Here is a 25,233-nt window from a genome sequence, read left to right on the forward strand (position 1 = left end):
AAGTCATTTGGATGGGCTCTAAGCCACTGATTAATGTCCTAACAAAGAGGGCCATGGGATTCTGGTGTGTACACGGGTGGCTGGAGAGTTGGGATAGAGGCTTAAGGCCTGAGCTGGCAGCAACGAGAAAGCCTTTGTCCCCTTCCCACGAAGCTTTGACACCCCTCCATGCTGGACTTTTGGCCTCCAAACACGTTTCTGGTGTTCTCTCAGAGAAACACTCTGTGGCATGCCATTCCAGTGGCCCACAATACCAGCACAGATGACATCCTGAAAACGTTGGGGCAGCAGCTGGGTCTGCCCTGCAGAAACCCGGCAGACTTGTGGATGAGCTCATCACAGCCTTCGTGGGGTGTGTGTGTGTGTGGCGGGGAACACAGCTGTCACGGCTCCTGCTCTCAGGGCCTCATCCTTCCAGGCACACAGTCTGCCTTCCCTGTGGTTTCCCCGGGGTTTCTGGAGTTCAGAACTGTGCGTTGATTACGGAAGGTGTGATCTGCAGACAGCCTCACCAGTCCATCTTGCCCCTGCTCTTGCCTGAGGAAAAGCTCAAAATGAGGATGGAAGGGGGCTCAGGCTTCCCACTCCCTTGGCCTGACACTGAGTACAAGGACCACTGGAGAGGGTCTTTGATCTACAGGAGGTGTTTCGATCACTATCACGAGATTTTGGTTGAGAAGAGCCTTTGGCCTTTGTAGAGGGAGTCCTTCAACTGTGCCAGGTCTGGACACGTATTGTATGTGGATGAAGCCTTTTTCTCCAGTGTTTTGAGTGCTCAGAAAGAGGGCAGAGAGGGCTGACATCTCACTGAACCAGGCCCAACAGGAGGACAGACTGTTACTGCCCCTCACACAGGCTTGGCCCACCCTGGTGTTTCATATACAGGGAGCCTTTCTCAACCTCCTCCTGACAGCAGATCTTCAGCTGAGGGTCTGGGGCCTCCGCAGGCCCCTGGTTTCCAGGCAAGCTCCCCTCAACCTCCTCCTGACAGCAGATCTTCAGCTGAGGGTCTGGGGCCTCCGCAGGCCCCTGGTTTCCAGGCAAACTCCCCACCTCACACAAGCTTGAAATAGGGTCTCCAAAAACCCTTCATGCAATGGGAACAAGGCCTCGTGAGCTCAAATTGGGGAAGGGGGGATTCCTGCACTAAGTAGGTGATACCACATACCACACAAATGTGCATGGTTCTGAGAAGGCAAGACTTCTGCAGCTGGGTAGGGTGGTAGATGGATGAAGTGTGGTCAGGCTAGGCTGGTTGGTTGGTTCAGAAGTGAGGCTCTGAGGCATAAAAGCCTTAAAATCACACACCATTTGTTCTGATGCTGCAGGGAGCACTTAGATCTTCTAAGACCCAGGGATCACTAGCCAGTTCCTCAGAGGCCCAAGGCTGAGGAGCCCCATGGTCTTTTTTTTTTTTTTTGGCCACATGACCCTTTCCTAAGAAGAAGGTCCAGGAACCTGTGACAAGGGTGTTTGCTTTCTAGGAAGCAGGGTGCTAGCTTCCGCTGCTGTTGCATAACTTGAAACTGCAGGCATGTCGCTGCCAGCCCAGGTTTCTGACATCCTAGATGCCGAAGGGCACAGCAGCATGGGCTGGGGAAGAGGGCTGAGTGGGAGGGAGAGTCCCAGGGGAGTCCTAGGTGGCTTCCTGCTACTCCTACAATAGTCCGAGGTGGAAGAACCCTTAGCTTGCTGAACTTCCAGCCTAGAGAGGGTGAGGCACATCTAAGGCAGGAGCTGCCTGATTGCAGACACAGTGCTGCTTTGCTCTCTGCCTGGGGAGACTGTCCCTCCCTCTGACAAGTGACTATGTGGCAATAGGTTTGTGTGTGATACTCTCAAGAAGGGTCATGACCCCTGCTCTCAGGAGCCATGCATTAGTATTGCAGATCTCAGCTACTTGTCTCCAGAGATTTTTATTATTATTATTATTATCCTCAGACAATACAAGGTAATGGTTGGCTGCTTTGTTTGTCTTTTTTTTTTTTTCACGTGTAAGAGGTTTAATTGAGCCGGGTGGTGGTGGCCCACACCTTTAATCCCAGCACTTGGGAGGCAGAGGCAGGCAGATTTCTGAGTTCGAAGCTAGCCTGGTCTACAGAGTGAGTTCCAGGATAGCCAAGGCTACACAGAGAAACCCTGTCTCGAAATCCCCCCCCCCAAAAAAGAGGTTTAATTGAGAGAGAGGGGGAATAATAGTGGAAAGAGAAGAGGGGGAAAGAGTGGTTGGCTGCTTTGTGATCTAAGACTGCCTCACCTGAATATGGGTCTGCCAACATCTGGCGTTGTTCTGGGTTTCTACCCTCCTTAGGGTTGGCTCTGATGGCCCTCCAGCAAGTCCTAGATGTAGAGTCACCTGAAGGTGTTATTTGGGAACAATAAGAAGGTGGCACTTCAGCTGGATGCTGCCTTCTGCTTTGCTAAGGGGGGTGATGACCCTCAAAGCCCAGACGCAGAGCCAGAAGGGTGTAGGCCCTTCTGGACACAGATGTCTGCCATGTCCCATGGTAGCTGCAGGGCTTCTGTGGACAGCATCAAAGGAATCAGGAGTTCTGCAGGTCTGGAAAGAGAGGGTATGGACTGAATTTTATCATGAGGTGCTATGTTCTGAAGATAGTGCACGCCTAGGAAAGAGTGTGGGAATGGTAAGAAGACATCTCTTCGCTGTTTCCCTCTCTCCACACAGGGACTGCTTTCCTTACTGCAGGAAGTGGGAACTGCATACTCAAAAAGGACAGTGGCTAGTCATGTGGGACATAGAAAAGGGATCCATTCCTTCCTGCCCTTTGCTTCTGCTCCCATCAACAACAGGGGCAGTTGGGTGTGGCTCTTCCTCTCCTGTAGGGGCAATCGTGGACTTTTGATTTCTTTTTCACGACAGGGTTTCTCTGTATAGCCCTGGCTGTCCTGGAACTCACTCTGTAGACCAGGCTGGCCTTGAACTCAGAAATCCGCCTGCCTCTGCCTCCCAAGTGCTGGGATTAAAGGTGAGTGCCACCACCTCTGACTTTTGATTTCTTTAAAATACACAGAAATATCAGAATGTGCTTTTATTTTAATCCCAGTTGTGGGATATGGGGCTGCTTCAGATTATCCACAGCAGCTATGATTTGCCTCGTGCTCTCGCGGAGGTGTGGTTTTGCCAGCTGCAGATAGTTTCTGCAATTGTGTGACACTTGATATTCTGGGTAGATAAATGTAGGGCCTCAAAGAGGCAGAATTGGTAGTTGGTGGTCGCTCATGGGTGCTCAAAGAAGAAACAAAAGGAAAGAACTTAGATTCAAGTATCTCTTTCCCCTCTATCCTTGTTTCTCTCCTGTCTAGTGTTAGGGGGTGAAACTGGGGCAGGGTTGGGGGAATAAAGGGTGGGAAAAAAATCCCCAACAAAGGACCAAAGACAGCTATACTCTCCCTCTCCCCCAGGCCTCTTGAAGGATGGAAACCAGATACCACAGTGTACAAGGGGCTAATGAGTCCACACTTACCGGTGAGCTCAGATCTATTACTGCCGGTGCTGTCTAGGAAGCAGAGCACAGTCGGGACAGCAGGCTGCCCTGCGCCCCTTGCTGAGATGTGTGCAATGTGACCACAGTGGACTACCAGCTTCTCAATCTTCCATTCTTTCTTCACTTTCCCCAACCCCCACAGGTTTGCAGACCCCGCAGTTATGAGGATCCTTAGAGATTGGGCTGACCCTGTGGCCTCCACAGATGCAGCATAGAGAATTCAGGAAACAGGCCAAGTGCAGAGCTGCTGCCGAGGTCAGGGCCTGCTGTGACTGGCTTGGAGCTCTGACTGAGTTTCCTGGGCACCTAGAGATCATGCCCTGAGTGACATGACTGTGTCACTGTGGTTAGTCATAGCACAGGCCTGGGCCTGTAAGAGCACAACTTCAGCTCAGGACAGTGAGCAACTGCCCAACAAGTGGTAGGCTTAGCTGGCAGCCAGGGATGAGCACAGACCAGCCCTGCTCTGAGGCCTCTCAGAAGTAGTTGACGCCCAGTGAAGACAACTGGTGGGGGAAGGTAGCCTTGTTGTAGCACTGCTGGTCCAGAGCCTGACATTGCCTGCAAGGGCCCCCAGCCATGGGAAACACCCAAATGAAGTCTGCAGTGACTGCTTCTTACAAGGTTGGTTTGTCCAGCAACAACCCTTCTCAGGTTACAGCCTGTGGGTGGGGGCTTTGACTTGCCTACCATATCCCACTTAAGTGTTACAACAGAGGCCTGCCAATGAGTGCCACCTGTAAACAAAGTGGGGCAGGAAGGAGTCATTATGGGCAGATGTAGCCATAGCATCTGTTCTCAGGAGCCTGGCTGCCAAGTGACTCTTCAGCTTTTTATTATGTTCTGAGGTCTTCTTTGTAGTCCTTGACCACCTCCTGGAGCTTGCCATGTAGCACAGGCTGGCCTGGAATGCAGAACAATACTGCCTCGGTCTCCCGAGGGCTGGGCATCCCCTGCTTGAACCACCATGTCCAGCTCTCTTTGACTAGTAGAACCCTCGGTGAGCTAGAAGATGGCAGGGCCCCGGAGGAGTCATGGAAGCTGGCCTACCTCAAAAGATCCAGGATCCAGCCTCAGAACAGTGAGAAACTGGAGCCAGAGATGGAGAGATGTAACTAGTACTAATGTCTCCACCACTCTGTAGGCCACCCAGAGGCCAGGGGAAAAGTCACCATGGGTACTTAGTGGTATGACTGCCAGGGAGAAAGCACCTGGAGACAAGGAGGAGATGTGGACTCTGTCAGCCACAGCCGGCCACAGCTCACACCAACATTGGTGTAGTAAAATCCAGGACCAAGGCTTCCGTGGGTGCTTGGAAACACTTTATTTAAACTCTTTTGAAAAGACAGCAATTTATGCCATGAACAGAACAAGATGCTGACAAACGTTTTCTGGCGTGACCTGTCACCAAGCAGGTCTCTCTGCCCTCGAGGGCTCTACCACTGGTAAGGGAAGTCCCTGCCTGAGGAGGGGTGTGGCTGGCTCTGGAAGGTGATGAAGCAGGACTTCCATTCTGTCTGGGCTGTACTACATCTGCTGGGAGCAGCCACAGCAAATGGCTGGATGCTAGGATTTCTTCTGGGTCATCATCAAAAGAAACCAGCCGCCTCCTCAGAGAGCACTGGCTTGGATACCACCTGTCACCCACCCGAAGCCCCGGCCACACCCACGCTCCTCCCTCTACACTGATCCCACACGTGTTTATTTTTGTTTATTTTTTTTAAAAAATATAACTTTGTAAATGCTCCATAAAAATACTGCTCTTCCTAGTCAAACACGGGTATTGCGATAGAAGAGTAACTGCTTTGTCTTTGCTCTAGAAAACGTGAAAAGATTATCACACAGGATAAGATAGAAAAACGCAGGGTTCCTAAATATCACAAAAGCCAGTACCAAATGCTCACGGTGGAAGCAAAGCTAGGGACTGGGTGGGCTGGCAGCCTTGGCTGGGCACCTCCTCCCCTGGTCCTGCTGGGCACAGCTTAGGGCACCTCATCCTTCTTCGCACAAAGACATCAAGTCCGGGAAGGGCAGCCAACTGCTCTAACCCACGGCCAGCACCTGCCCCTTGAAGCACCGAGGGCCCAGAGCTGCTGGCCAGGACTTGGTGGCCCTGCTTGATGACAAGGGCCAGCTAGCCAGGATCCCAGCCTGGGGATTCTGAGACCAGCTCTCCTTGTGTACAATTCCACTTGGCCCAGTGAGGCGCACTCCTATGCAGGTGCCAGGGCAGAAGGGCAACAGCCCTATCCCTTGAGGCCGGAGTGTGTCTTCTGCCCCAGACGAGGCAGGTGGCCAGGCTGTGCCTCAGTTCTCAGAGAGGGACAGAGCCAGGGCAGCCTGGAAGGCGGCTTCTTCGTCGATGCTGTAGTCCTGGGGACAAGTAGAGAAGCGTGTGGGAGGAGCAGGATGGTTCCCGGGAGCTGGACTGATTCCCAGGCCAGTCCACTGTCACCCTGTGTCTCAAGCCTCCTTCACAGAATGCCTGCCTGCCCCAGTTCTGACAGGGGTTCCTATGGGTGGCCTTGGGTCATGTGTGCAAACCTGTGCTCTGTGTGGGTTCACAAATGAGCCTTTTCCTTTCAGATGGTAAGAATGTTTCTCTCTACAGCTTAGTTTTAGGTGTATATATGTATAGACGTATGTGTGCCACAGAGCAGGTGTGACAGGGGACTTTCTCATTTGTCGTATGGGTACCAGGGATTGAACTCCAGTTGTCAAGCTTGGCAGCAGGAGCCTTTACACACTGTTTTTGGACAAGAACTGGGTTTTCTGAGATGGAAGTTTAGTCGGGACCACAAGATTTCCAGCTTTGGGAACCAGGAAGAAGCCAGCCAACCCTACTTGGCTAGAGGCTGCAGAAGATGATGGGATGGGGGTGGGGGCTTCTGACCTAGTTAGGAGTGGGCAGGTGCTTCTAAGAAAATCCTTCCAGCTTCCTTCAGTCTCCTGGAAGAAAACACCTTACCAGGGACTCGGTCTCTGCAGCTGCTACAGAACCAAAGTAATGTCTCAGGAGGCCCAACCCCTTGACAAGTTTGGGTGCCTGGTGCCCTACATTATCTTAGCACTGCCATGGCTCAGCAGGAGACACCTACCACGAAGGTATCATAGGAGAACTTGTGCCGGTGCAGCAGATGCTGCAGGAAGTTGGCGCTTTTGTAGCTGGGGTCCCCCCAGGGCATTGCTGAGCAGATAGGGCATACCTAGAAAAGAAGTTGGGGGTAGCAGGGAGGAGCCCTCTCCTGCCTGCTTGCCCACCCACCTACCCACTCATCGTATGGCATGCAGAGCACCCTCCACTTAAGGTGTACCATCCCCACACCAGGCTCGTCCCTCATGTCTCTCTCAGGCAGAAGCCCTAGGCCACTGATGCTCACCACGCGGTTGGGATCACTACGGTGACTTTCCACACAGTGCTTCACCAGCTCCTGCTGATCCAGATTGCGGGCTCCGCAGTAGGGGCAAGCGAAGGTAGACCGGTTGGGGATGTTGCTGGGGGTGGGAGATCACCGAGCATGCCTGGGGCTGAGAAGCCACCCTCCCATCTGTAGACAGGCTGGTGCTGCCCCATCCCTTGCAGCCCAAGGGAGCACTTATGTCTTGTAAGGAAACTCCTGGTCCTCTCCACTATGGCACACACTAGACTAATGGGCCGTGGCCATGACAGAAGGCAGGGGACTCTATGATCTTGGCCTAGGAAGAACCTTTGCTCTGCCCATCCTGGCTTCCCATCCTGAGGGCTTGCCTACCTGGGGATGGGCTGGGATGTGGGCACCACAGGGACGAACTTCGGGCAGTTAGCCATCTGCTCCTGGACCTTGAGGCAGGAGGAAATGTGTGCTCTCATCTTGGCCAGTGTCACCTGTGGATGAAGGAAGCAGAGCTGGGCAGGTTAGGACTCAGGCAGCAGAGACAGAGAGCGACCCATCCCTTCTGCTCTTAGAGCATGCAGAGCCTGAGCAGCAACCTACAGCTGGGGCTTCTGGAAGGGACTCTGGCGAGGAAGAGAGAACACATGAAGGTATATGGGTTTCTACAGAGCTACACAGACACAGCAGAGGTCCTGGCCCTCAGGGTAGCTAGCTGTAGAGAACAGATGTAAGCCACTAGCTCCTCAGGACAGAGCTAGTAGGCCCCATGCCTGAGTCCCTAGAAAGACCTGCAAGTATGAGTAGACAGGATTAGTATCTCTTGCCTTAGAGGCTCACCCCAGCATGGGCTCAATAAGTAACCCTGAAGAGAGAAAAGAAGCTATGGCGAGCCTTCCCGAGGGTGGACACAGGTCCTACATCAAAGTTGGGGGTAGACACTCCACAAGACTGAAGAAGGAGGCCACGCAGTACACCACCCTTGTCAGGTGGGTATAGCACATGTCCTCAGCAGCCAGAGTTTGTGCCTAAGACAGCAGGGGTCCAAGAAGGTCCTCCTGAAGTTACTTGTCACAGCTGGGTATCCATGCAGGGCAAATTTGCTCCAAAAGACAGATTATAAACTTGAGGTGTTCAGGTGAGGTGTGCAGCCATTTCACATGTGACACTGACAGGATTGTGTCCTCAAGTCTCCCTGGAAAAGTCTAACCAGGGAACCCAAGCACTAAGGGGACTACAGCAGCTGACTCAGCCCAAGGTCATTCCAGTTCATCTGCCTGGTGACCTTCAGGACATTGTGACAGGTTAACACAGTCACTGTTTATTAACTAGACACGGGGATGTCTGAGACATAACTGCAATGTGCTCACAGCTGCTTATTTCCCTAGGAACAAAGGAAGAATGTGGGAGCAAGGCGGGTTCTGGGGACTGAGAGCCCATCACAGGTAAAGTGATAGTGCGCAGGCCACTCTGCTCAGGACAGACACAACACCAGGTGCAAGGAGCTAATACTCAAAAGCCCTGTCTGGCAGCACCTCCTACTCACAGCCCCCAGAACCTTCTTGGCTTCCCCAGATTTGTTGCAGGTCTGAGAGGGTCTGGCAGGTGGCTTCACACTGCAGCAGTTGTGGTTCAACAGAAAGGGATATGAATCCATGCACCCAGTTCCTCTACTGGAGAGTGGAACCCGTGGGCGGAAGCTGCCCCACCCAGAGCCTCCCCCAGCCTGAGGAAACCCGAGCAGGGCGGGTACCTTCTTGTTGCAACCCCGACAGGGTGCCTTGTAAGATGAGAGCTGCTTCTCTACATGGGTGGCCTTGTCCACTTTCTTGGGGTCGAAGGGCAGACGGCAGAGCGGGCACAGAGGGGATGGCACCTGCAGACATGGCTGGAGGCACTCCCCGCAGAACCTGCAGGTGACATGGACCTGAGGCTACTCCTTCCATGCCAGGATAAACAGAGTGGCGCCCAGTTGCTACTGCTAGATCTGCAGACAGTCTTGAGTTCACATCCCAGCCCTACCCTACCCCAGTGGGACATAGCTAAGAGGTGAGCTGTCCCTCCCAGCAGGACAGCCCTCTTACAGGCATATCCCCTGCAGCCTGTACCCTCAGAAGGAGCATCTCTGTGGCAGGATGCGGGCTCTTTCCTGAAAGTCTCCTGATTATGTGGTGATTGACAGAAACTTAGGGTCAGGGTATCAGTCCAGGGGCCAGGGATAAAATTACTAACAACTGGCCAGGCGGTGGTGGCACATGCCTTTAATCCCAGCGCTTGGGAGGCAGAGGCAGGCAGATTTCTGAGTTCGAGGCCAGCCTGGTCTACAGAGTGAGTTCCAGGACAGCCAGGGCTACACAGAGAAACTCTGTCTCAAAAAAAACCAAAAACAAACAAACAAACAAACAAACAAAAAAACAAAATTACTAACAACTGTGGAGAAGACAATGCCAGGCCTGGAACCCTGGTTCACCAGATTGCCTAAGCTGGCCAGGGACAGGGTTCTAGGTCGCAAGGTTCTTGTATCCTGTGAGTCAACACTTAGTGAAAGGAGGGCCTGTGCCACCTCTTGCTGGCGTGCTCCCAGATGCGAGCAGCTTGAGTTCAGTCGGTCTTTGCCGGTGTCTGTGGTGTCCTGTACTCAGCAGCTGCACAGCAGTGGGGAACAGGAGGAGTGTGACTGTGCACGCTAATGGCCGTCTTGGCTGCCAACCGACTACATCTGGAAGTAGCTAAACCCAATGGCTGGGCACACCTGTGAGGGACTTTTTCCTAATTAAAGCATTCGATGTGGGAAGAGACACTTCTAATCCTGACCTTCCAGACCTTTAATCTGGGCCGCATCTTCTGCTGGCAGCCAATATAAAGGACACAAAGAGGAAGCTTGCTCCATTGCCTGCCTGCTCTTGCCCTCACTGGTGAGTCCATTCCTTCACTGGCATTAGAGCCTACTTTTTTGGAATTCTGGAATATCCTGAAGACCAGCTGAGACATCTGATGCTGTAGATGGAACAAGTACTGGATTCTTGGGCCTTCCATTGGTAGAGAGCCATTGTTAGACTAGCTGGACTATGGCTTATAAACCATTCTAATAAATCAATCACACATATATCTGTATGTATGTATATATATATATATATATGTATGTATATTCATATAATATACATTCATTCTATTAAGTTCTGTTTCTCTAGAGAACACTGACTAATACAGATTTTGGTGTCAGAACTGTCTCTAAAGAAGAGAAGTCTAAGGCTGAACTTTTAGGTATCTGAAATAGGCTTTTCAATTTGCCAACACCTACAGTTATTAGAACCTGCCCTGGAAATTTATTGAGTACTGAAAGCCCGTGGTGTGAACTAGTTTATAAATTGAAGAAAATGGATGTATTTGTTTATTCTGGTTCACCAACTGAGTGGCAATGGATATGGTGACTCTGTATATATATAAAAAAATGACAATTTGTAGAAAAACCAAGGAGAATGATGCTGCTGGTTAGCTGCTCCTAGCATCCCCAGATAAAGGGGGAAGGATGAGCTGTGCGGGGGTACCAGTTAACTGACTTCCAGCACAGGGAATTCAGTAAAGGATAACAATAGAGAATGTTAAAACTGACCAGCTCCAGAAGAGAATAAACAGCGGAAAGGTTTCTAGGTGCACCCTGGAAGAGAACCTCTGTCCAGCAGCCACAAAGCGCACACTGAAGAGAATCAAACCCCATTATAGTGTTGGCTAAATTACAGCAAAAACTCAAGCCCCAACCTCAGAGGGTGTGGACATAAACTGGTAAAGAGTGGAATCCTGGCACTTGGGATGAAGATGTGTGGGAGGACCATATTGAAGCTGAGGATGCTGAAACCTCAGATCCTCAAAGGTCTCTCTCTCTCCTGAGGAAGTCGCCACCCTCAGCAGATGGACTCCGACCTCCGACTCCCTGAACTACTGCCTCTTCTACCTCTGACTGAGGAAATTAGCTGTTCATTGTCTGCTAAACCAGCAGTGACTCTGTCTGAAGGAAATGCCAGGCAAGACAGTGCTGATGTCCCTCAGCGCCCACCAACAGGTACCTCTAGACCCATAACCAGACTTAAGGCTAGCAAGCTCCTAGACAGGAGGTAAAAAGTTTAGTCCCTGAAGAGGTGTGCCACACTACTAAGGAGTTTAATGACTCTGCTAATTCATTAAGCAGAAGTCTGGGGAATATGTGTGGGAATGGATTTTAAGTGTGTGGGATAATGGTGGAAGGAACATAAAACTAGATCAGGCTGAGTTTATTGATATGAGCCCATTAAGTGAAGATTCTAGGTTTAATGTGGAAGCTCAGAGTTTTAGGAGGTGACCTCTGCACAGAATCACAAGTGCTCATTAATAGCACCTGGTAGGAAGAGGGGAAATGACTCAGCCTCCAGAAAGATGGCAACCTCCAAGACTGAAGGAAGAGATTACAAGAAGTCAGTGTGAAGTTTTACTTCTCCTTGAGACTTTTCAGCAGGCTGTGGGGTCAGGATGAGGAGCTACATTGGTCAGAAGAGATGTCAGAATATTCCTGAATTTGCAAGGGACACAGCCAATGTCCCTTCTGGCATTTTGAGATCTCAAGAAAATGTCCTCTCTGCAGCAATAAGGGTGGTGGGCCCACTAAGGCAGTGTAAAGGTTCCTGCACCCTTCTTTTTGATGGAGCCACCACCTGGCAAGCCATGCTTAACCAAGCCAAGAGAAACAAGATCAGCCTGAGACCTGACACTCAGTAGGTGTGAAGGACTCTCAGAAGCACTTTTCTGAAGTCAAGAGTGGCTCTCTCTCACCTACCTCACCCTCACAGAGCAACCACATACCCAGACTTGGAATCCCAGTTCCATTTATAGGAGCATGGACCAATCCAGAGAGAGAGAATGACAACTGGTGAGCAGGTGCCAGGACTGTGGAAGGAGTGGCTTCTTTTTTGGGGCAGGGAATGTTCTAAATGGTGCTAAAGGTTGTGTGACTAAGCATGAGAGAAACCAATGGCTTTCACATTTGTTGAAGTTTTTTAAGACACGAGGCTGGAGAGATGGCTCAGCGATGCACTGGTTAAGAGCACTGACTGCTCCTGCAGAGGATGTTGGTTTGATTCCCAGCACCCACATGGTGGAGGCTATCAACTGTCTGCAGCTACAACCTTGAGGCAATCCAATGCCATTCCTGGCCTCCAGGGGTAGTGCATGCACAATGCAGACACACATGCAGGCAAAACACCCATAAACAAAAAATAAAAACCCTAAAAACTTTAACATAAGATTTCACTTTGTGGCCAGGCCTTGAACTCATTCCTGTCCTTCCTCAGTCTTCTGAATACTAGGAATGCTACCAATTTACAGGTAGGAGCCACCATGCCTGGTCTGGTGTCCACGCTCTGAACAAGCAAATTATGCAGCGCTGCATTCTACCTCAAAGAAGCCCACAGGAGAACCAGGCCACACCGGGAAAGAGGAAATTGTGCCAGAAGAGCAGGCCTTCATTGACAGAGAGGAAGCTGCTCATTCTCGAAGAATGCAAGGAGGTCTCAAGTCCTTGAGACTGCTTGTCTACACGGATTCGTCACAAGCCTCAAGAGGAGGAAGGAGAACAAAACATGGGGCACAGCTCTTGGCCTAGTTTCCAGACCACACTTCTCCCACAGAGAGTTCCTGCCTGCATCTACAGAGGCGGGTGCTGGGCAGCTTCTCCACCAAGTGATGAAACTGAGGGGATAAATGTGGGAGAGAGCGCCCGCCCACTGTATCACCCCTTCCTGTGTTCTTGGCTAGGCAAACATTCAGTCACCTCAGGCAAAGTTGGTTCTTGAAGTCTCAAGATGATCCCCATTCTACTTTCAAGACTGCTCCTCTGTGGTCTTGGGGTGGTTCCTGGAGCACAGCTCTAAACTGGCCCCACTGCCAGGCCCCCTGCCTGTCTCTGCAACCTCAAAGCTTTTCCACTTCCTCTCCCTCTCTTGTCCAGGCACTTCTGTAGGGTTCTACTCACAAGAAAACTTCAAGAAGGAAACAGTTTCTGGTCAGGTGGCTCAAAGACAGGAGGAGTCGGTGAAATTTTAAAAGGTGATGGAAAAGCATACCCCTCACATTTATTTGAACACGGGCTACACCCAACAGACACTGCAAATTAAAGGTAGGATTAAACAGCTGGGGAAACGGAACCAGCAAAGAAAGCAGGACCACCTGCAGGACAGGTGAAGCTGTCCGGACAAAAGCCTGCAGGAGCAGCAATAGGAACAGGTTCACAGGAAAGATGCTTTTCAATCCTGTGTTCTACCTGGCCAGGAGGACAACACGTACTGATGGGTGAATATTAGCAAACTGAAGAACGCAGTGGCCTGTGTGCACAGAGTGAAGGGACTTCTTTAAAAAACACCACCTCACAGAACACACCGTAAAACGCCCACTCCTGCGTGCATACAAAAAAAAAAGGGGGGGTCCTGATCAAAGGCTTCCTGCTAGAATGTCACAGGAGCACTAGACGGAGCAGGAGCTAGCTGTGTTCTTACAAGACAACCTAGCAGCTCACTCAGAGGGATCCAGTTCTGTTCAGCCTGACACAGGGGGCAGGGAAAGTGAAGGCAGCTCTGGATGGAGACAAGGTCTCTGCCACCTCCCTGTATGACTAGTAGGCACACGCCTACCCAAGCGGTTCCAGTTCCCTCTGCATTAGAGCCTCCAAAATCAGCTGCCTCTGTTTGCAAAATGCCTCCCACCAATCTGGGTGCACCTTGTCCAGCTCCAAGCAGCGGAGAGCCCCACCACCTCAGCTGGTGGCCCTCTGCTGAGAAGTCCTCCTGCCCTTTCTCCATCGGCTAATCTCAAGAGCTGTACTGTGGGGAGGTCATGGAGCAGACGTTCTATCTTGGCTCCCTCCCAACCAGGCTGGGGCTACGAAGGCCCTGAGTACCGCTCCCTCTCGCGAAGAGTCACATCCTCAAGTTTCTGCTCCTGAAACACGGGAGGAGGAGGAGCCAGATTGGGGGAGGTCTTGGCTCAGCTGGGCACCTAAGGAAGTGCTTGGTGTCTAGGTCCCTTTAGGCCCTGCTACCTGGAAGCTTCATGCTCAGAATAGGCCAAGTCCTCCAAAACAAAACACCAGGCTCCAAACGAGTCCCTCTCCTAACTTTAGGGAACTCATTTCCTTGACAGTCAAAACGAGCAGACATAGGGTGGAATAGAGTGGGTTGCAAAAGCCACAAGTTGTTTATTTTCAACGGCCCGCCCGATCTCTGCAAGCCCGGACCCCTGCGCTCGGCGCAGCGGCCGCGTCCACCGCCCTCGAAGCAGCCGGCGGCCGTTGGCAACGCGCGGGGCCGGGGCGGGTGCAGGGCGCGCGAGCGGCCGTTAGGTAAGGAACAGGGACTGCTTCCCCACGTCCCCGTTCGGCCGTCAGCCACGACCCGGGCCCGGACCCCCCTCCCGCGGGCTCCCGGCGCGCGCTCTCACGTGTGGCCGCAGCTGCCGATGGCCACTGGCCGATGGTACACCTCCAGGCAGATGGGACAGGTGAACTGCGCTTCCAGTCCGCTGTCGCCGCCCGCGGGCCCAGCCGGCGGCTGCCGCTGCTGCGCCGAGGCCACCAAGCTGCGGAACATCGCCATCCCCGGGCAGGCCGCCGCCGCCGCCCCCTATCCAGGCCGGCAGACCGGCGTCACTGCCGCGACGGCGCCGCGCTGGCGTCACCGCTCAGCCCCCCCGTGTTACGTCACCACAGCGCCCGCTTGCGGTGATGTCATCTCGGCGCGCCGGCTCTCTGCTACCGCAGTCCGGGACCAGCCCCTCCATGTGTCAGGCCGGTGAGGATTACGCGGGGCCGGCGCAGCGGGAGCCTCCGCCCGTTCCGCGGCCGAGGTAAGAACCTTCTACCACCAGGCCGGGGACAGTCCCCTTCGGTCCTCGCAGCCTCCAACCTGAGTTCCAGGGCTGCTGTGAGTCGGCAGCTAGAACTAAACATAGGCCCTGGCATGTGAGCCTGGCGCTTCCTCCGCCAGCTCGGGCCGGGAAGCGAGACACTGACTCCCCCAAGCCCGCAGTGGTTGGAGAATATGCCATGTATGTTCTTATTCTTTCACAGCCGGGAGCAGAAATGTGTGAAGTGCGCAGAAGGCCTGCCGGTGGTAGTAATACGAGCGGGAGATGCCTTCTGCAGGTGAGATTTTGGCAGCCTCCTCCCTTTTCCAGGCTTGCTTTTTTTTCTTGTAAAGGCGCGGTTACTTTGTACGTGCTTGTCCCGTTGGCCCTAACCATAAGTAGTGGTGGGAACCACTGGTAACGACCCTTGTCATCTAAACTAGACTCACCTGCCAATTCAATACTACAGATTCCCTGACAGAATTACCTCTGACTTGAAGTCAGCTTGGGCTACAGAGAGACCCTGTCAAACAAAATCCCACAATCTCTTGGGCAGGTGCAGCCAGCCTCCCTTTGCTTCTGTGTTACAGGGATTGTTTCAAGGCATTCTATGTCCACAAATTCAGAGCCATGCTTGGGAAAAACCGGGTCATCTTTCCTGGCGAGAAGGTACCTATGGGGCCTGGGTGCTTGGCTGTCAGCCCTGCTGTTTTCCTTTATGCTCATTTCTTCAGCTGGCCTACTGTCTCTGGACTTTGAGGGTAGACTTAGTGTCTGGGGGCTGTCCAAGAAATGGACGACGAGATGAGACATGCTCATGTTGAAGATGCATGTCCTTGCTGATGCTTTCTCCCTACCCCCAGGTGCTCTTGTCCTGGTCTGGGGGGCCTTCGTCCAGCTCCATGGTCTGGCAAGTTCTTGAGGTACATCTACACCATCTTGTGGGCGTAGGTTTCTGGATTGAATTAGCAGGGGCCTCCTTCCTCAGCCTATACGACGAAGCTACTGGTTGACACTAGACAGCACCCCTACTCCAGCTGAGACACCTTTAGGATGTCTTGGGTATATTCAGCAGCGTGCAATCCAGAACCCTATGCAGGGTCCCGGGCAACGCCCCGTTTAGTTTTATTTGTTAGGACACAGTGTTAAAGATTGGCTAACCCTGACCATGAACAGAGAGAAGTATTTGCCACGAAGGGATGAGAGAAGCAGCGTAGGTAGAAGTGAGGGAGTGAGGCAGATGGATCGGGGACTCAAGCTAAGCATGTCTGAACCTGCAGAGGGATACAGGGTTTCCTTGAGGGGCCCTGCGCAGAACAGGGGCCTACCTGCCCTTTCACTGTGGGGTACCAGCTAGAGGGGCCAGTGGAGAGGCTGTCTGGGTAGGATAGGTGTCAGTGACAGTGCTGCTCCAGTGTGGTACTTAGTGGCTTTTGTCTCACCTACGGGTCCCCTAGACCTACACAAGTGGAGGTGAGAGCTCACTGTGAAGCCATTTGTCAGTGTCTGACACCACTTCTCTTGGGAGACTCTGCCCCTGCTCTCCACATATCGTCACCTCAGTTCTTATGTTCCAAAACACTTTCCGAGGATTCTGGGGTGCCCAGCAGATGGTAAAGCGCCCCCGTGGCTCAGTGCTGTCTCGGGCGGCTTAGGTGTCAGAGACAGGCTGAGGTTGGGGGAAGTTCTGAAGTTCTGGTACAGATAGGACATGCCTTCCCTCATACAGGAGGGAAGACTTGGCCCTCCACACACCCCTGTGAGGAGGGAAGACCTAGACCGTGTGGTCTGCTGCCTGGATAGTCTGAAGTCAGAGAAGTGCTTTGGGTCAGAGCTGAGTTCTGACACTTCCCTTCTAGGGCCTGAGTCAGGACTCTGCAAAACGGCTACGCTTCGTGCCAGGAGTCATCTATGTTGATGGTACGTGTGGCCACTCCTCTACCCAGTCCCCAGAAATGCGTGAACCCCACAAGCTTTCCAGGGGACAGGCTGGGGACAGAGGTGGTTTCCTAATTGTTTTGAAGGGCCCATGGTTGAAGAAGGTGACTTAGAGCTGGTCTTCGGGGCAGAAAGTTTCTTTAGCTGTGAGGGGAGCCTGTCTGAAAGCACCCCAAAGAAAAGGCCAGTCCTGCTCTTACAGAGCGGATCCAGTGGGACTTTTGTGTGTGGCACTGACCTCCTTAGCCTGTCCCATCAGGCTCTTCCTTCGTGAAACCTACATACATGCGTCTCACTGGGTTTCACAGAGGGAGCAGCCTGTGGCCAGAGCTCAGAGGACAGAGAGAAGACGGTGGCTGAGGTGAAGCGGATCCTGAAGAACATTGGCTTCCCGTGGCATGTGGTTGCCTTAGAAGAGGTAGGTGGGTCTGCCCTTGGTAAGGGGTCCTGTGGTGACCTTGGAGGGAATACCTGCCAGGCTCCGTGGGCCTTGGACTCAGTGCCCCTTCTTTCATCCTGCAAGGTGTTCAGCTTGCCACCATCAGTGCTATGCTGTGCTTCCCAGCAGCCAGCAGGGACAGAGGAGGCCTACAAGGCAGCTGTGGACAGCTTCCTGCAGCAGCAGCATGTGCTGGGGGCTGAGGCCTGTGCCAGCCCGGCTCAGGGAGAGGATCAGCTGCATCCACCCCACAGCCAGGAGCCCCCAAGCACGGCTGGGTACCCCAAAGCTGCTCAGACTGAGGCCTTGTCTAGGTTGTTCAACTCCATAAAGACACTGACAGCCAAAGAGGAGCTTCTACAGACCCTGAGGTGAGCACATTGCTGCTAGCCCTGCCTAACTTGTGGAAGGGGCTCCAGCTCCAGCTCCTGTAATTTACCCCATCCCAGGACCCACCTGACTGTGCATGTAGCCCGAACCCATGGCTACTGCAAGGTGATGACAGGGGAGAGCTGCACCCGCCTGGCCATCAAGCTTATGACCAACCTGGCCCTGGGGAGAGGCGCCTTCCTCGCCTGGGACACGGTATGCAGGGTCTAGAGGCCAGGGTGTCCCTTGACTCTTTGGCCTCCTCTGTTTGAAGGCACCTTTGGGATATCCTGGGGTCTTCCAAATGGAGAGGCCTGGGACCTAAGCATAGATGGTGGTGGCAGTAGGAGGCCGTATTGCTAGGATTTGAGCCACACGGCATCTGCTTTCCAGGGCTTCTCAGATGAGCGACATGGGGATGTGGTGTTGGTGAGGCCCATGCGGGACCACACACTGAAGGAAGTGGCCTTCTACAACCACCTGTTTGGAGTCCCCTCAGTCTTCACACCAGCCATTGATACCAAGGTGGGCCTTTGGAGGAGAACTACGTGGGCTGGTTGGGGGCATCCTCTCCACAGAGTCAGAAATCCCCAGTGCATCATCAGGGCCTCAAATCCTTACCTGGCAGCTTCAGCCCTTCCTCCCCTAGGGCTGCCCTTGAGGACCTAGCTGGTTCTCTGTGACTTTAGCACCTGCCACCCAGCCTCTGAAAAGGCCAATAGTGTTATCCATGTTTCCAAGGCTCCTTCAAGCATGACCTGAATCTGGAAAAGCAGGCTGACTAAGGAAGTGGCTTGGGGGGAGAGGGTCTGTCCCTGAGGTGAAAGGGTGGCAAGATGAGACTGTGTGAGTCCTGTGCTGATTTCAGTGCTGGCCACGTGAAGCCCATGGTACTTGTTTTAAGTCCCCCTGGGCCCTTCTGAAGTCCCCCATCTGATTGTCCCTAGGCTCCAGAAAAGGCTAGCATCCACCGGCTGATGGAGGCCTTTATCTTAAGGCTGCAGACTCTGTTCCCCTCTACAGTTAGCACCGTGTACAGGTGTGTGTGCCCTTGGGTGCTGCTGTACAGGTGTGTGTGAGCCCTGGGGTGCTGTTGTACAGGTGTATGTGAGCCCTGGGGTGCTGTTGTACAGGTGTGTGTGAGCTCTGGGGTGCTGTTGTACAGGTGTGTGTGAGCCCTGGGGTGCTGTTGTACAGGTGTGTGGGCCCTGGGGTGCTGTTGAGCTTGATGCTGCTTGTTACCCAGCCTTGTTTGCCTACGCACCTGTCCACAGGACAAGTGAGAAGTTGGTCAAAGCTCCCCGGGAGGGCTGTGCCACTGGCTCCTCAGGCCCCAGCTGCCTCCTCTGCATGTGTGCCCTGGACATTGACAATGCTGGTGCGTGCAGGGCCTTCCTAGAGTGCTGTGGGGTAGTTATTTGACTGCCCCAGGGTCCCCTCAGCCCCTCTCTGTTGCAGACAGTGCCACGGCCTTTGGGGCTCAGTCCTCCTCACATCTCTCCCAGATGCTGACTACTGAGGCTGGGATGCCTACCCGGCCCTCCTGTGGTGCAGGGGAGGGTCAGGCCCAGAGCTGCCATAGGGCAGTCGGCAAGAGGTAAGACCCTGCCTGTGTCCTGCCCTGTGAGCAGGGTTGAGGGGGAGAAAGATGGTGTCCTTAAACAGTTCAGAGTGAGACCAGGCACACAAGTCCAGTTCTGCTTCCACAGGGGGGATGCATGGACCTGCATCACAGAGCAGTTATGTTACAGCTGCCGGGTGAACATGAAGGACCTGGTGAGTGGCTGTCCATCTGTCCCTGTGAGCTATCCCCATGGTCCCATGGCTTCTCACACTCTATCTCTTGTAGCCTTCCCTGGACCCACTGCCACCCTACGTCCTGGCTGAGGCTCAGCTCCGCAGCCAGAGGTAATGCCTGCTCTTTGGGGAGACCTCTGGGGACAACCCTAGGACTGGTTCTCACTGCACTCTCCTACAGGGGCTCGATCTCTGAGGAAATCCAGGAGTATCTGATTACAGATGAGGAGAAAGAGGAAAACAGAGCTGAGTCATGCGAAGTCATGAAGCAGGAAGGCGAGGACAAAGGGATTGGTCTGTGACGGTCCATTTGTATAAATAAAAATGTTTTACTTAGAAAACCCTACAGTACTTGTGGGAAGGGAGAGCCAGGCCCCCAGGCCCAGTGTGGCTAGCCCTAGGCTACACTGGGCCCCAGCCCAACTGGCAGGGACGCAGCGTCCCTTTGACAGCAGCATCATCAGGGCTTATGTAGGCCAGGACGTGTCGCAGCTCATGCCTCGGGCAGCCACGCTCTAACCCAAGGAGCTCTGCCAGCCCTGGTGGCCATGCTGCCCTGGGGCAGCTCCTTCATTCCCGGTGCCCAGGGGCTGGGCTCCTACTCCCTCTCGCGTGTCCACTTGATCATGGTCTCTGGCGATCGGTATAGGAATATGAGCTTGGCATACAGCTCCTCCTCCAGCTCCAGCTCCCGGGTCTCCCGCACCAAGAAGATGTCCTGGCACAGCTTGAGGATGCGGTCCACACACGGCAGCTCCTCGAACATGATGGAGTGTGAGATCTCACTGAAGAAGCCCCTTACAAACTTGCCGACCACCAGCACGATGGACACGTACAGCCCCACAATCCTGACAGGCAGGAGAGGCAGGTGTGTGAGCCGGGACCACTTGACTCTCCTGGGGCTCTCGGAGATCCCTCTGTAGTACTCACCCGTAGCCAGCCAGGAAGCCCAGGCTAGGTGGGCTGACCTTGTCACTGAAGATGACCATGGGCAGCAGGTTGCAGTCTGCCTGGCAGTCCTGCAGCTCGATCACCCACCACTCGAGGAAGTCGGAGGCCTTTGTGCCGGCTTGCTCCCCAGAGGCCCCGGTGCCTACTTGCTCCCTCCGCAGCTGGATGCGCACACCAAGGTAGTCCTCTTCCTCATCTGAGTCGAGTAGGGTGGTTAGAGTCAGGCTCCAGCCCGTCCCCGGCCTAGGTTGTATCCCTGTACCCCACTCCCACACTCACCTGGCTGCAGCTGCTTCACAGGGTTGGCTTCAGGCCCATTGGGAGCACGAATGTACTTGGGGAAGAGGTGGGGAATGACCCTGTGGGAGGAGTCAGCAAGTCAGGGGCATCTTCGCCCTCCAGCCCACATGCCCTACAGTGGCCCCCACTCACACTGACTGGTCAGGCCTGCCCTCGAGCAGTTGGGCCCTGTGGGAGGAGTCAGCAGGTCAGGGGCATCTGCACCCTCCAGCCCACATGCCCCACAGTGGCCCCCACTCACACTGACTGGTCAGGTCTGCCCTCGAGCAGTTGGGCCAGCTGTCTTCGTGCTGTACTGTTGGGGGCCAGCTCCAAGGTGTGCTTCTCGTTGGTATACTCCACAGTGCCACCCTTGGCCACGTCCCTGGAGAGCAGGCAGTGTTAGGTGGTGTGGGGTGTCCCCCAGACCCTCATCAGAACAGGACCCACCTTTGGAAATTCCAGGTGAAGCGAAGTGTGATGTCGGCTGTGCCGTTATAGAGCTCCTGCTTCATCTGGGCCCGGCTGGGTGGGCTGATGCGCCACAGTGCCCCCGAGCTGCCCTCGATCTGTGCGGTGACGATGTCCTCAGGACTGTACTGGCTAATAAACTGCATGGCTAGCTGTGTGGGGCATGCTCAGTTAGGGGCAGCAGGCCACTTTCCCCCTGCCAGCTCACCTCACACCACGTGGGTCCAGTGCAGGTTACTTACTGGGTAGGGGTCAAACTGCTGGGACAGCTCCTCATAGGCCTGGGGTGTGAACGGCACTATGGACGGCTGCTGGGCGCTCATGGTGAACAGTGGCTGGGGACGGAAGTATAGTTAGCACAGAGCCCTGAGAGGACTGGGTGGGCTGGTGGCCAGCTACTCACCTCGTAGCCGCCTAACTTGAGGGTGACAGTGACATCAATGGGCTGGTTGACGACACCGACCACAGAGCGGATCAGTGACATGAAGAGCAGAGGGAACCAAATGATGGCGATGAGGAAGAGGATGATGAGACCTCCCATACCGTACTTGACGATTTTCTTCTTCTTCTGTCCCTTGGGCTGGGGGTATTTCTGGAAGGGAGACACGGGTTACCCTCCCAGGCTCTTAGCCACAGGCTCTAAGCCTCAAGCTGATGTCACCGAATAGGCCTGAGATCCAGAAATAACCTTCAGTGTGGTGGGCTGGGACATTAGCTACATGCCACACTCACAAAGTGGAAGGGAGCCTACTTTCTAAACAGCTGCAGGCAGGGTCATTGGAGCAGAGAGCTTGGTGTGACCACCTTAGACATGGCCAGGATGCTTGGGGAACACCAGAAGTGGGCACGAAAGGGAAGAATATTTTAAAAACTAATGTTTCAGAAGTGACCGTAAGAACGCACTGCTTTGCTAGGGATCAGAGTTCAGTTTCCAGAAGTCATGTTGGGTGGATTACAGCTGCCTGTACCTCCAGCTCCAGGGCATCTGGCGCCCTCTTCTGGCTCCCGTGGGCACCTGCATGCGTGCACAGACCCATGCACATAGACATGCTAAGCTTTCAAATGGAACAGTTGACCTCAGTACATGCAGGGTATGATCTGAGCATTGTTCCTCACTGGACAGTGACCTCACACGTGCCACGTGTAGGGCGACACAGTGAGAACAGCAGCAGTCCGTCCACGGAAAAGCGGCAGACACGTCAGGGGTTCTGCACTGCACAGGATCGATTAGGTGGCTTTAAGTGGGAGTATTGACCTGCTACAAGGAAGGATCTTGGGAGCATTGCTAGGTGGAGGGGCACTGCTAAGGCAAGGAAGCCTGGTACCAAATGGTTCTGTGTAAGCAAACAGGCAAACTCACAGCAAGGAGACTATAGACCACCAAGGGTGGAGTGGAGATGGAGAGCAATAAAGAAGACATGTCTTAAATGTCCTCCTTGGGCATTAGGACATGAGGTGATGGCCTAAAGCTGGCTGCAGTGGTGAGCACATGTCCTTTGTGAATATACTAAACCACAAAACAGTCCTTGTAACAAACAGCTAATAGTCCCTTCCACCCAAACCCAATGGCCCAGTTGCCGTCCACAAGAGTCCTAGAAAGCTCCCTTCCCTGAGCTGCTGTGCATTCAGGTTGTGAATTCCCAAGAAGTACCCATCCATCCCCTCTGCCCCAGCACCTTCTCTGTCTCTCGGCTGCACTTGATGATAAAGATGTTGGCATAGATGTCCTCCACACACATCCAGTTGGACAGGGACAGCGTGGTGTCGGTCCATACCCAGTCCATGACAGCCCGCAGCTCCACCAGGAATGGCACTAGACGGAACCTGCCAAGGCCAGGGTTCCATCAGCAGGGACAGCCTGCAATGGCTTCTGACTGCTCTTCATGATCCCTAGGCAGACCACACTCACCCCTGGAAAAGGAAGAGGTTTAGATGGTTGTACTTCTTGGTGAGGAAGTTGCCCAAGATACGGGTGGGGTAGCCACAGCGGATCTGGTAGGCGGACAGGGCAAAGTAAATGCACTTCACGAAGTACCACAGCTGTGCCACCGCATTCTGGCTGAACATCCTGGATGGGACAGGACAGGGTGTCAGGGAAGGTGAACATGACAAATGGTTCTGGAGGCCAACCAGAGCTGTGCCACACCCAGAGAATACATACAGTACCTCAGGACAGACTGAGGCCCCAACTTGCAGTGCCTAACATCACCTACCTCTCAGTGACAGCTGGTAAGATGAAGAACATCCAGAGGTGAATGGCTACCACCAGGACCACCTGAAAGGCCAGCTTGCCCAGTACAGTCTTACGCAGGTAGAGGGCACGGTCGATGACCATGGTGCCGAACTGGACCAGCAGCATGAACAGGAAGGCCTGTGGCACCTGGTCATCTGACAGTGAGGATGCGATGTCCGTGGCTGCAGAGTGTTTCTGTAGCAGAAGGTACAGGTTGGGGAGATGGAGCCGCAGTACACCTCAGGGTCCTAAGCCCATGCACTCCAAAGACCTGGAGGCCAGTCATCCACTCTGGGGTCCCAGGTCCCAACTTACCCCAAAAGCCCAAAAACCGAAGATGATGATGATGATGTCGACAATGTCGGCCAGGAACATGAGGGCATAGACATCGGTGGCCGCCCGGTACTTGGTGTGCAGAATGTCATGGAAGAAACGCCGCAAGGGTTGGTAAAAGCTCTGGGCCCTGTGGATGGAAAGCCCTCAGAGGGTATAGATCTGGGGACTACCTTCTTGCCCCAACACCCCTCCTGTTCCTAGCCAGGCTACTCACAGTGATAGACAGAAGCTCTGCAGACGGCGCCCAGCTGCCTTCATTGTCTCCCGAACCTTCAACCTTTCTCTAGTGTGACGTGGCCTCTTTCTCCCTGCAGCTTCTTTTCCTTCCTCTCTCTCCTCGTGCTCAGCCTCTGTGGGTATTTATGTCCGGGGAAGTGCCACTGAGCCCACCAGGGACTGGGTATCCACTCCAACAGGCTGACCTCACCCCACATCATGAACAGCACAGAAAACTTCCCAGAGTTACCAGAGAGAGGCAACTGCTACTGTGTCCTCTCCTTGGTTGGCCTCGAGACTTCAGCCCGTATATACTCATCCAGGGTGTAGGGACAACTCCAAGGATGGATACAGGGAGAGCACTGAGCAATTGTGTAGGCTGTCTCTTCCCAGTGGGTTGTCCCTGTGCTGGGCTGGCCATCTCCAACTGAGGGGTCATCTGTGTCTCCTTCCCTCCCAGTAACATGGCAGGGATCTAGCCTGGGCTCTCACCCATGACTGCTGTTCCTTTGGGCTCTGAAGTCTCCTTCCTCCTCCTGAAGCGTATGCTGATGTGCCTCGTGTGTTGGGGCTTAAGGTCCTCTGGGGGATCTTGGATCTCATCCTTGGATCTAACACTTCCTTTTCCTTGGATGTGGTCCCTGGGAGTACCAGCCAACACCGGCTCCTTGGGATGCCCAGTGCCCATCTCAGGCTGCGATTCTAGCTTAGCTTCTGGCTCTTCCTCGGCCTCCTGGTCCTTCTCGCTATTCCTGCGATGGTCCTTGGGGAAACGATCCTCCTCATGGTCCCAGAGGCCATAACACTATAGAGGATATGGGTTGGTGAGGAGCCTGACCCAGGTCATGCTGAGACCAGACTAGGCGATTGGGTTCAGGAATGCCTGGAGTTGCCAAGGCAGCCCTGCCATCCCTGCACTGGCTGGCGGGCTCACCAGTAGCTGCGAGCGGTGGAAGAAGAGGGCCATGAGCTGCACCAGGTCATACTTGATATAGCTGTCCGTTTTCTCAAGGCCCAGGATGCGCGGAGGGAAGTAGGGCTTATTCTCATAGCGCCGCAGCACAATGTAGCTGTTCCAGGGGAAGAAGCCGAACTGGAACAGGTATTTGGTGACCACCATGACCTGCAGGACAGGGCACTCAGCATGGGCCATGTGGCCCAGCCCCCACCCTACAAGCTGCTGCTACCCACCTCGGTGAAGACAATAGCTGTCATCCAGAAGCGCTTGCTAGGCCTCGGGATGGTCAGCATGGCCCACAGGAACATGAGCACAGGCAGCACCAGGGAAGCAGCTGAGGCTGTCACCATGTGGTTAAGGATGATGATGAAGTAACAGAGCAGCTCCGAGTGCGCCGCCACACACTGGTACATGGCTCTGAGCAGCCGCAGCGTCCGGCCCTGCTGTGCTTTAAACTGCTCGGCCTCCTCCAGCTCAGGGATATGCAGGCGCCTACCGCAGGA

The 25,233-nt window shown here is 53.9% G+C and overlaps 3 protein-coding genes across 10 annotated transcripts in view; 1 reads left to right on the top strand and 2 right to left on the bottom strand.

Annotated features, from left to right (window-relative positions):
- Positions 1 to 4,806: 4,806 nt before the first annotated feature.
- Positions 4,807 to 14,567, bottom strand: Rnf166 (ring finger protein 166). Of its 2 annotated transcripts, XM_031341679.1 has the most exons (6): positions 14,339 to 14,567; positions 8,631 to 8,787; positions 7,259 to 7,371; positions 6,887 to 7,001; positions 6,605 to 6,712; positions 4,807 to 5,879 (listed from the first exon to the last, which is right to left on the bottom strand). In XM_031341679.1, exons 1-6 carry the CDS (start codon positions 14,491 to 14,493, stop codon positions 5,814 to 5,816), a joined length of 714 nt encoding a protein of 237 aa, XP_031197539.1. In that variant the 5' UTR covers positions 14,494 to 14,567; the 3' UTR covers positions 4,807 to 5,813. The 2 variants fall into 2 exon arrangements, with proteins under 2 accessions (XP_031197539.1, XP_031197540.1); XM_031341680.1 differs by lacking the exon at positions 8,631 to 8,787 and having other exon boundaries at positions 14,339 to 14,452.
- Ctu2 (cytosolic thiouridylase subunit 2) lies at positions 14,525 to 19,627 on the top strand. Its single transcript, XM_031341678.1, has 15 exons — positions 14,525 to 14,743; positions 14,967 to 15,041; positions 15,334 to 15,412; positions 15,607 to 15,666; positions 16,603 to 16,663; positions 16,990 to 17,099; positions 17,205 to 17,491; positions 17,570 to 17,705; positions 17,883 to 18,014; positions 18,437 to 18,528; positions 18,764 to 18,867; positions 18,948 to 19,086; positions 19,199 to 19,265; positions 19,339 to 19,397; positions 19,468 to 19,627. Exons 1-15 carry the CDS (start codon positions 14,622 to 14,624, stop codon positions 19,586 to 19,588), a joined length of 1,644 nt encoding a protein of 547 aa, XP_031197538.1. The 5' UTR covers positions 14,525 to 14,621; the 3' UTR covers positions 19,589 to 19,627.
- The window catches only part of Piezo1 (piezo type mechanosensitive ion channel component 1), a 67,744-nt gene continuing 62,106 nt past the window's right edge, over positions 19,596 to 25,233 (bottom strand). For 6 of the 7 annotated variants that reach the window (XM_031341677.1, XM_031341675.1, XM_031341673.1 and 3 more), the window contains 15 exons: positions 24,964 to 25,222; positions 24,707 to 24,895; positions 24,265 to 24,577; positions 23,771 to 23,906; positions 23,536 to 23,683; positions 23,201 to 23,415; positions 22,897 to 23,055; positions 22,664 to 22,811; positions 21,391 to 21,579; positions 21,230 to 21,322; positions 20,967 to 21,139; positions 20,779 to 20,901; positions 20,517 to 20,596; positions 20,217 to 20,433; positions 19,596 to 20,134 (listed from right to left, as the gene is read on the bottom strand). In XM_031341677.1, coding sequence (XP_031197537.1) covers positions 19,885 to 20,134; positions 20,217 to 20,433; positions 20,517 to 20,596; positions 20,779 to 20,901; positions 20,967 to 21,139; positions 21,230 to 21,322; positions 21,391 to 21,579; positions 22,664 to 22,811; positions 22,897 to 23,055; positions 23,201 to 23,415; positions 23,536 to 23,683; positions 23,771 to 23,906; positions 24,265 to 24,577; positions 24,707 to 24,895; positions 24,964 to 25,222 — 2,692 coding nt within the window. In that variant the 3' untranslated portion in view covers positions 19,596 to 19,884. The other variant, XM_031341676.1, reaches the window with a different exon arrangement.

Source organism: Mastomys coucha, unplaced genomic scaffold, assembly GCF_008632895.1.
Source record: "Mastomys coucha isolate ucsf_1 unplaced genomic scaffold, UCSF_Mcou_1 pScaffold22, whole genome shotgun sequence".
Classification (NCBI taxonomy): Eukaryota; Metazoa; Chordata; class Mammalia; order Rodentia; family Muridae; genus Mastomys; species Mastomys coucha.

What these genes read in the sequence shown, in the direction of transcription:
- Rnf166 (XM_031341679.1), bottom strand. Translation starts at nt 14,493, where the DNA reads ATGGCGATGTTCCGCAGCTTGGTGGCCTCGGCGCAGCAGCGGCAGCCG. An exon ending in ATCGGCAGCTGCGGCCACAC is followed by an intron (nt 8,788 to 14,338) that starts GTGAGAGCGCGC and finishes TGTCACCTGCAG; the next exon opens with GTTCTGCGGGGAGTGCCTCC. An exon ending in ACATCCCAGCCCATCCCCAG is followed by an intron (nt 7,002 to 7,258) that starts GTAGGCAAGCCC and finishes TCCCACCCCCAG; the next exon opens with CAACATCCCCAACCGGTCTA.
- Ctu2 (XM_031341678.1), top strand. Translation starts at nt 14,622, where the DNA reads ATGTCATCTCGGCGCGCCGGCTCTCTGCTACCGCAGTCCGGGACCAGC. An exon ending in TGGTCTGGCAAGTTCTTGAG is followed by an intron (nt 15,667 to 16,602) that starts GTACATCTACAC and finishes CTTCCCTTCTAG; the next exon opens with GGCCTGAGTCAGGACTCTGC. An exon ending in CCTTCCTCGCCTGGGACACG is followed by an intron (nt 17,706 to 17,882) that starts GTATGCAGGGTC and finishes TCTGCTTTCCAG; the next exon opens with GGCTTCTCAGATGAGCGACA.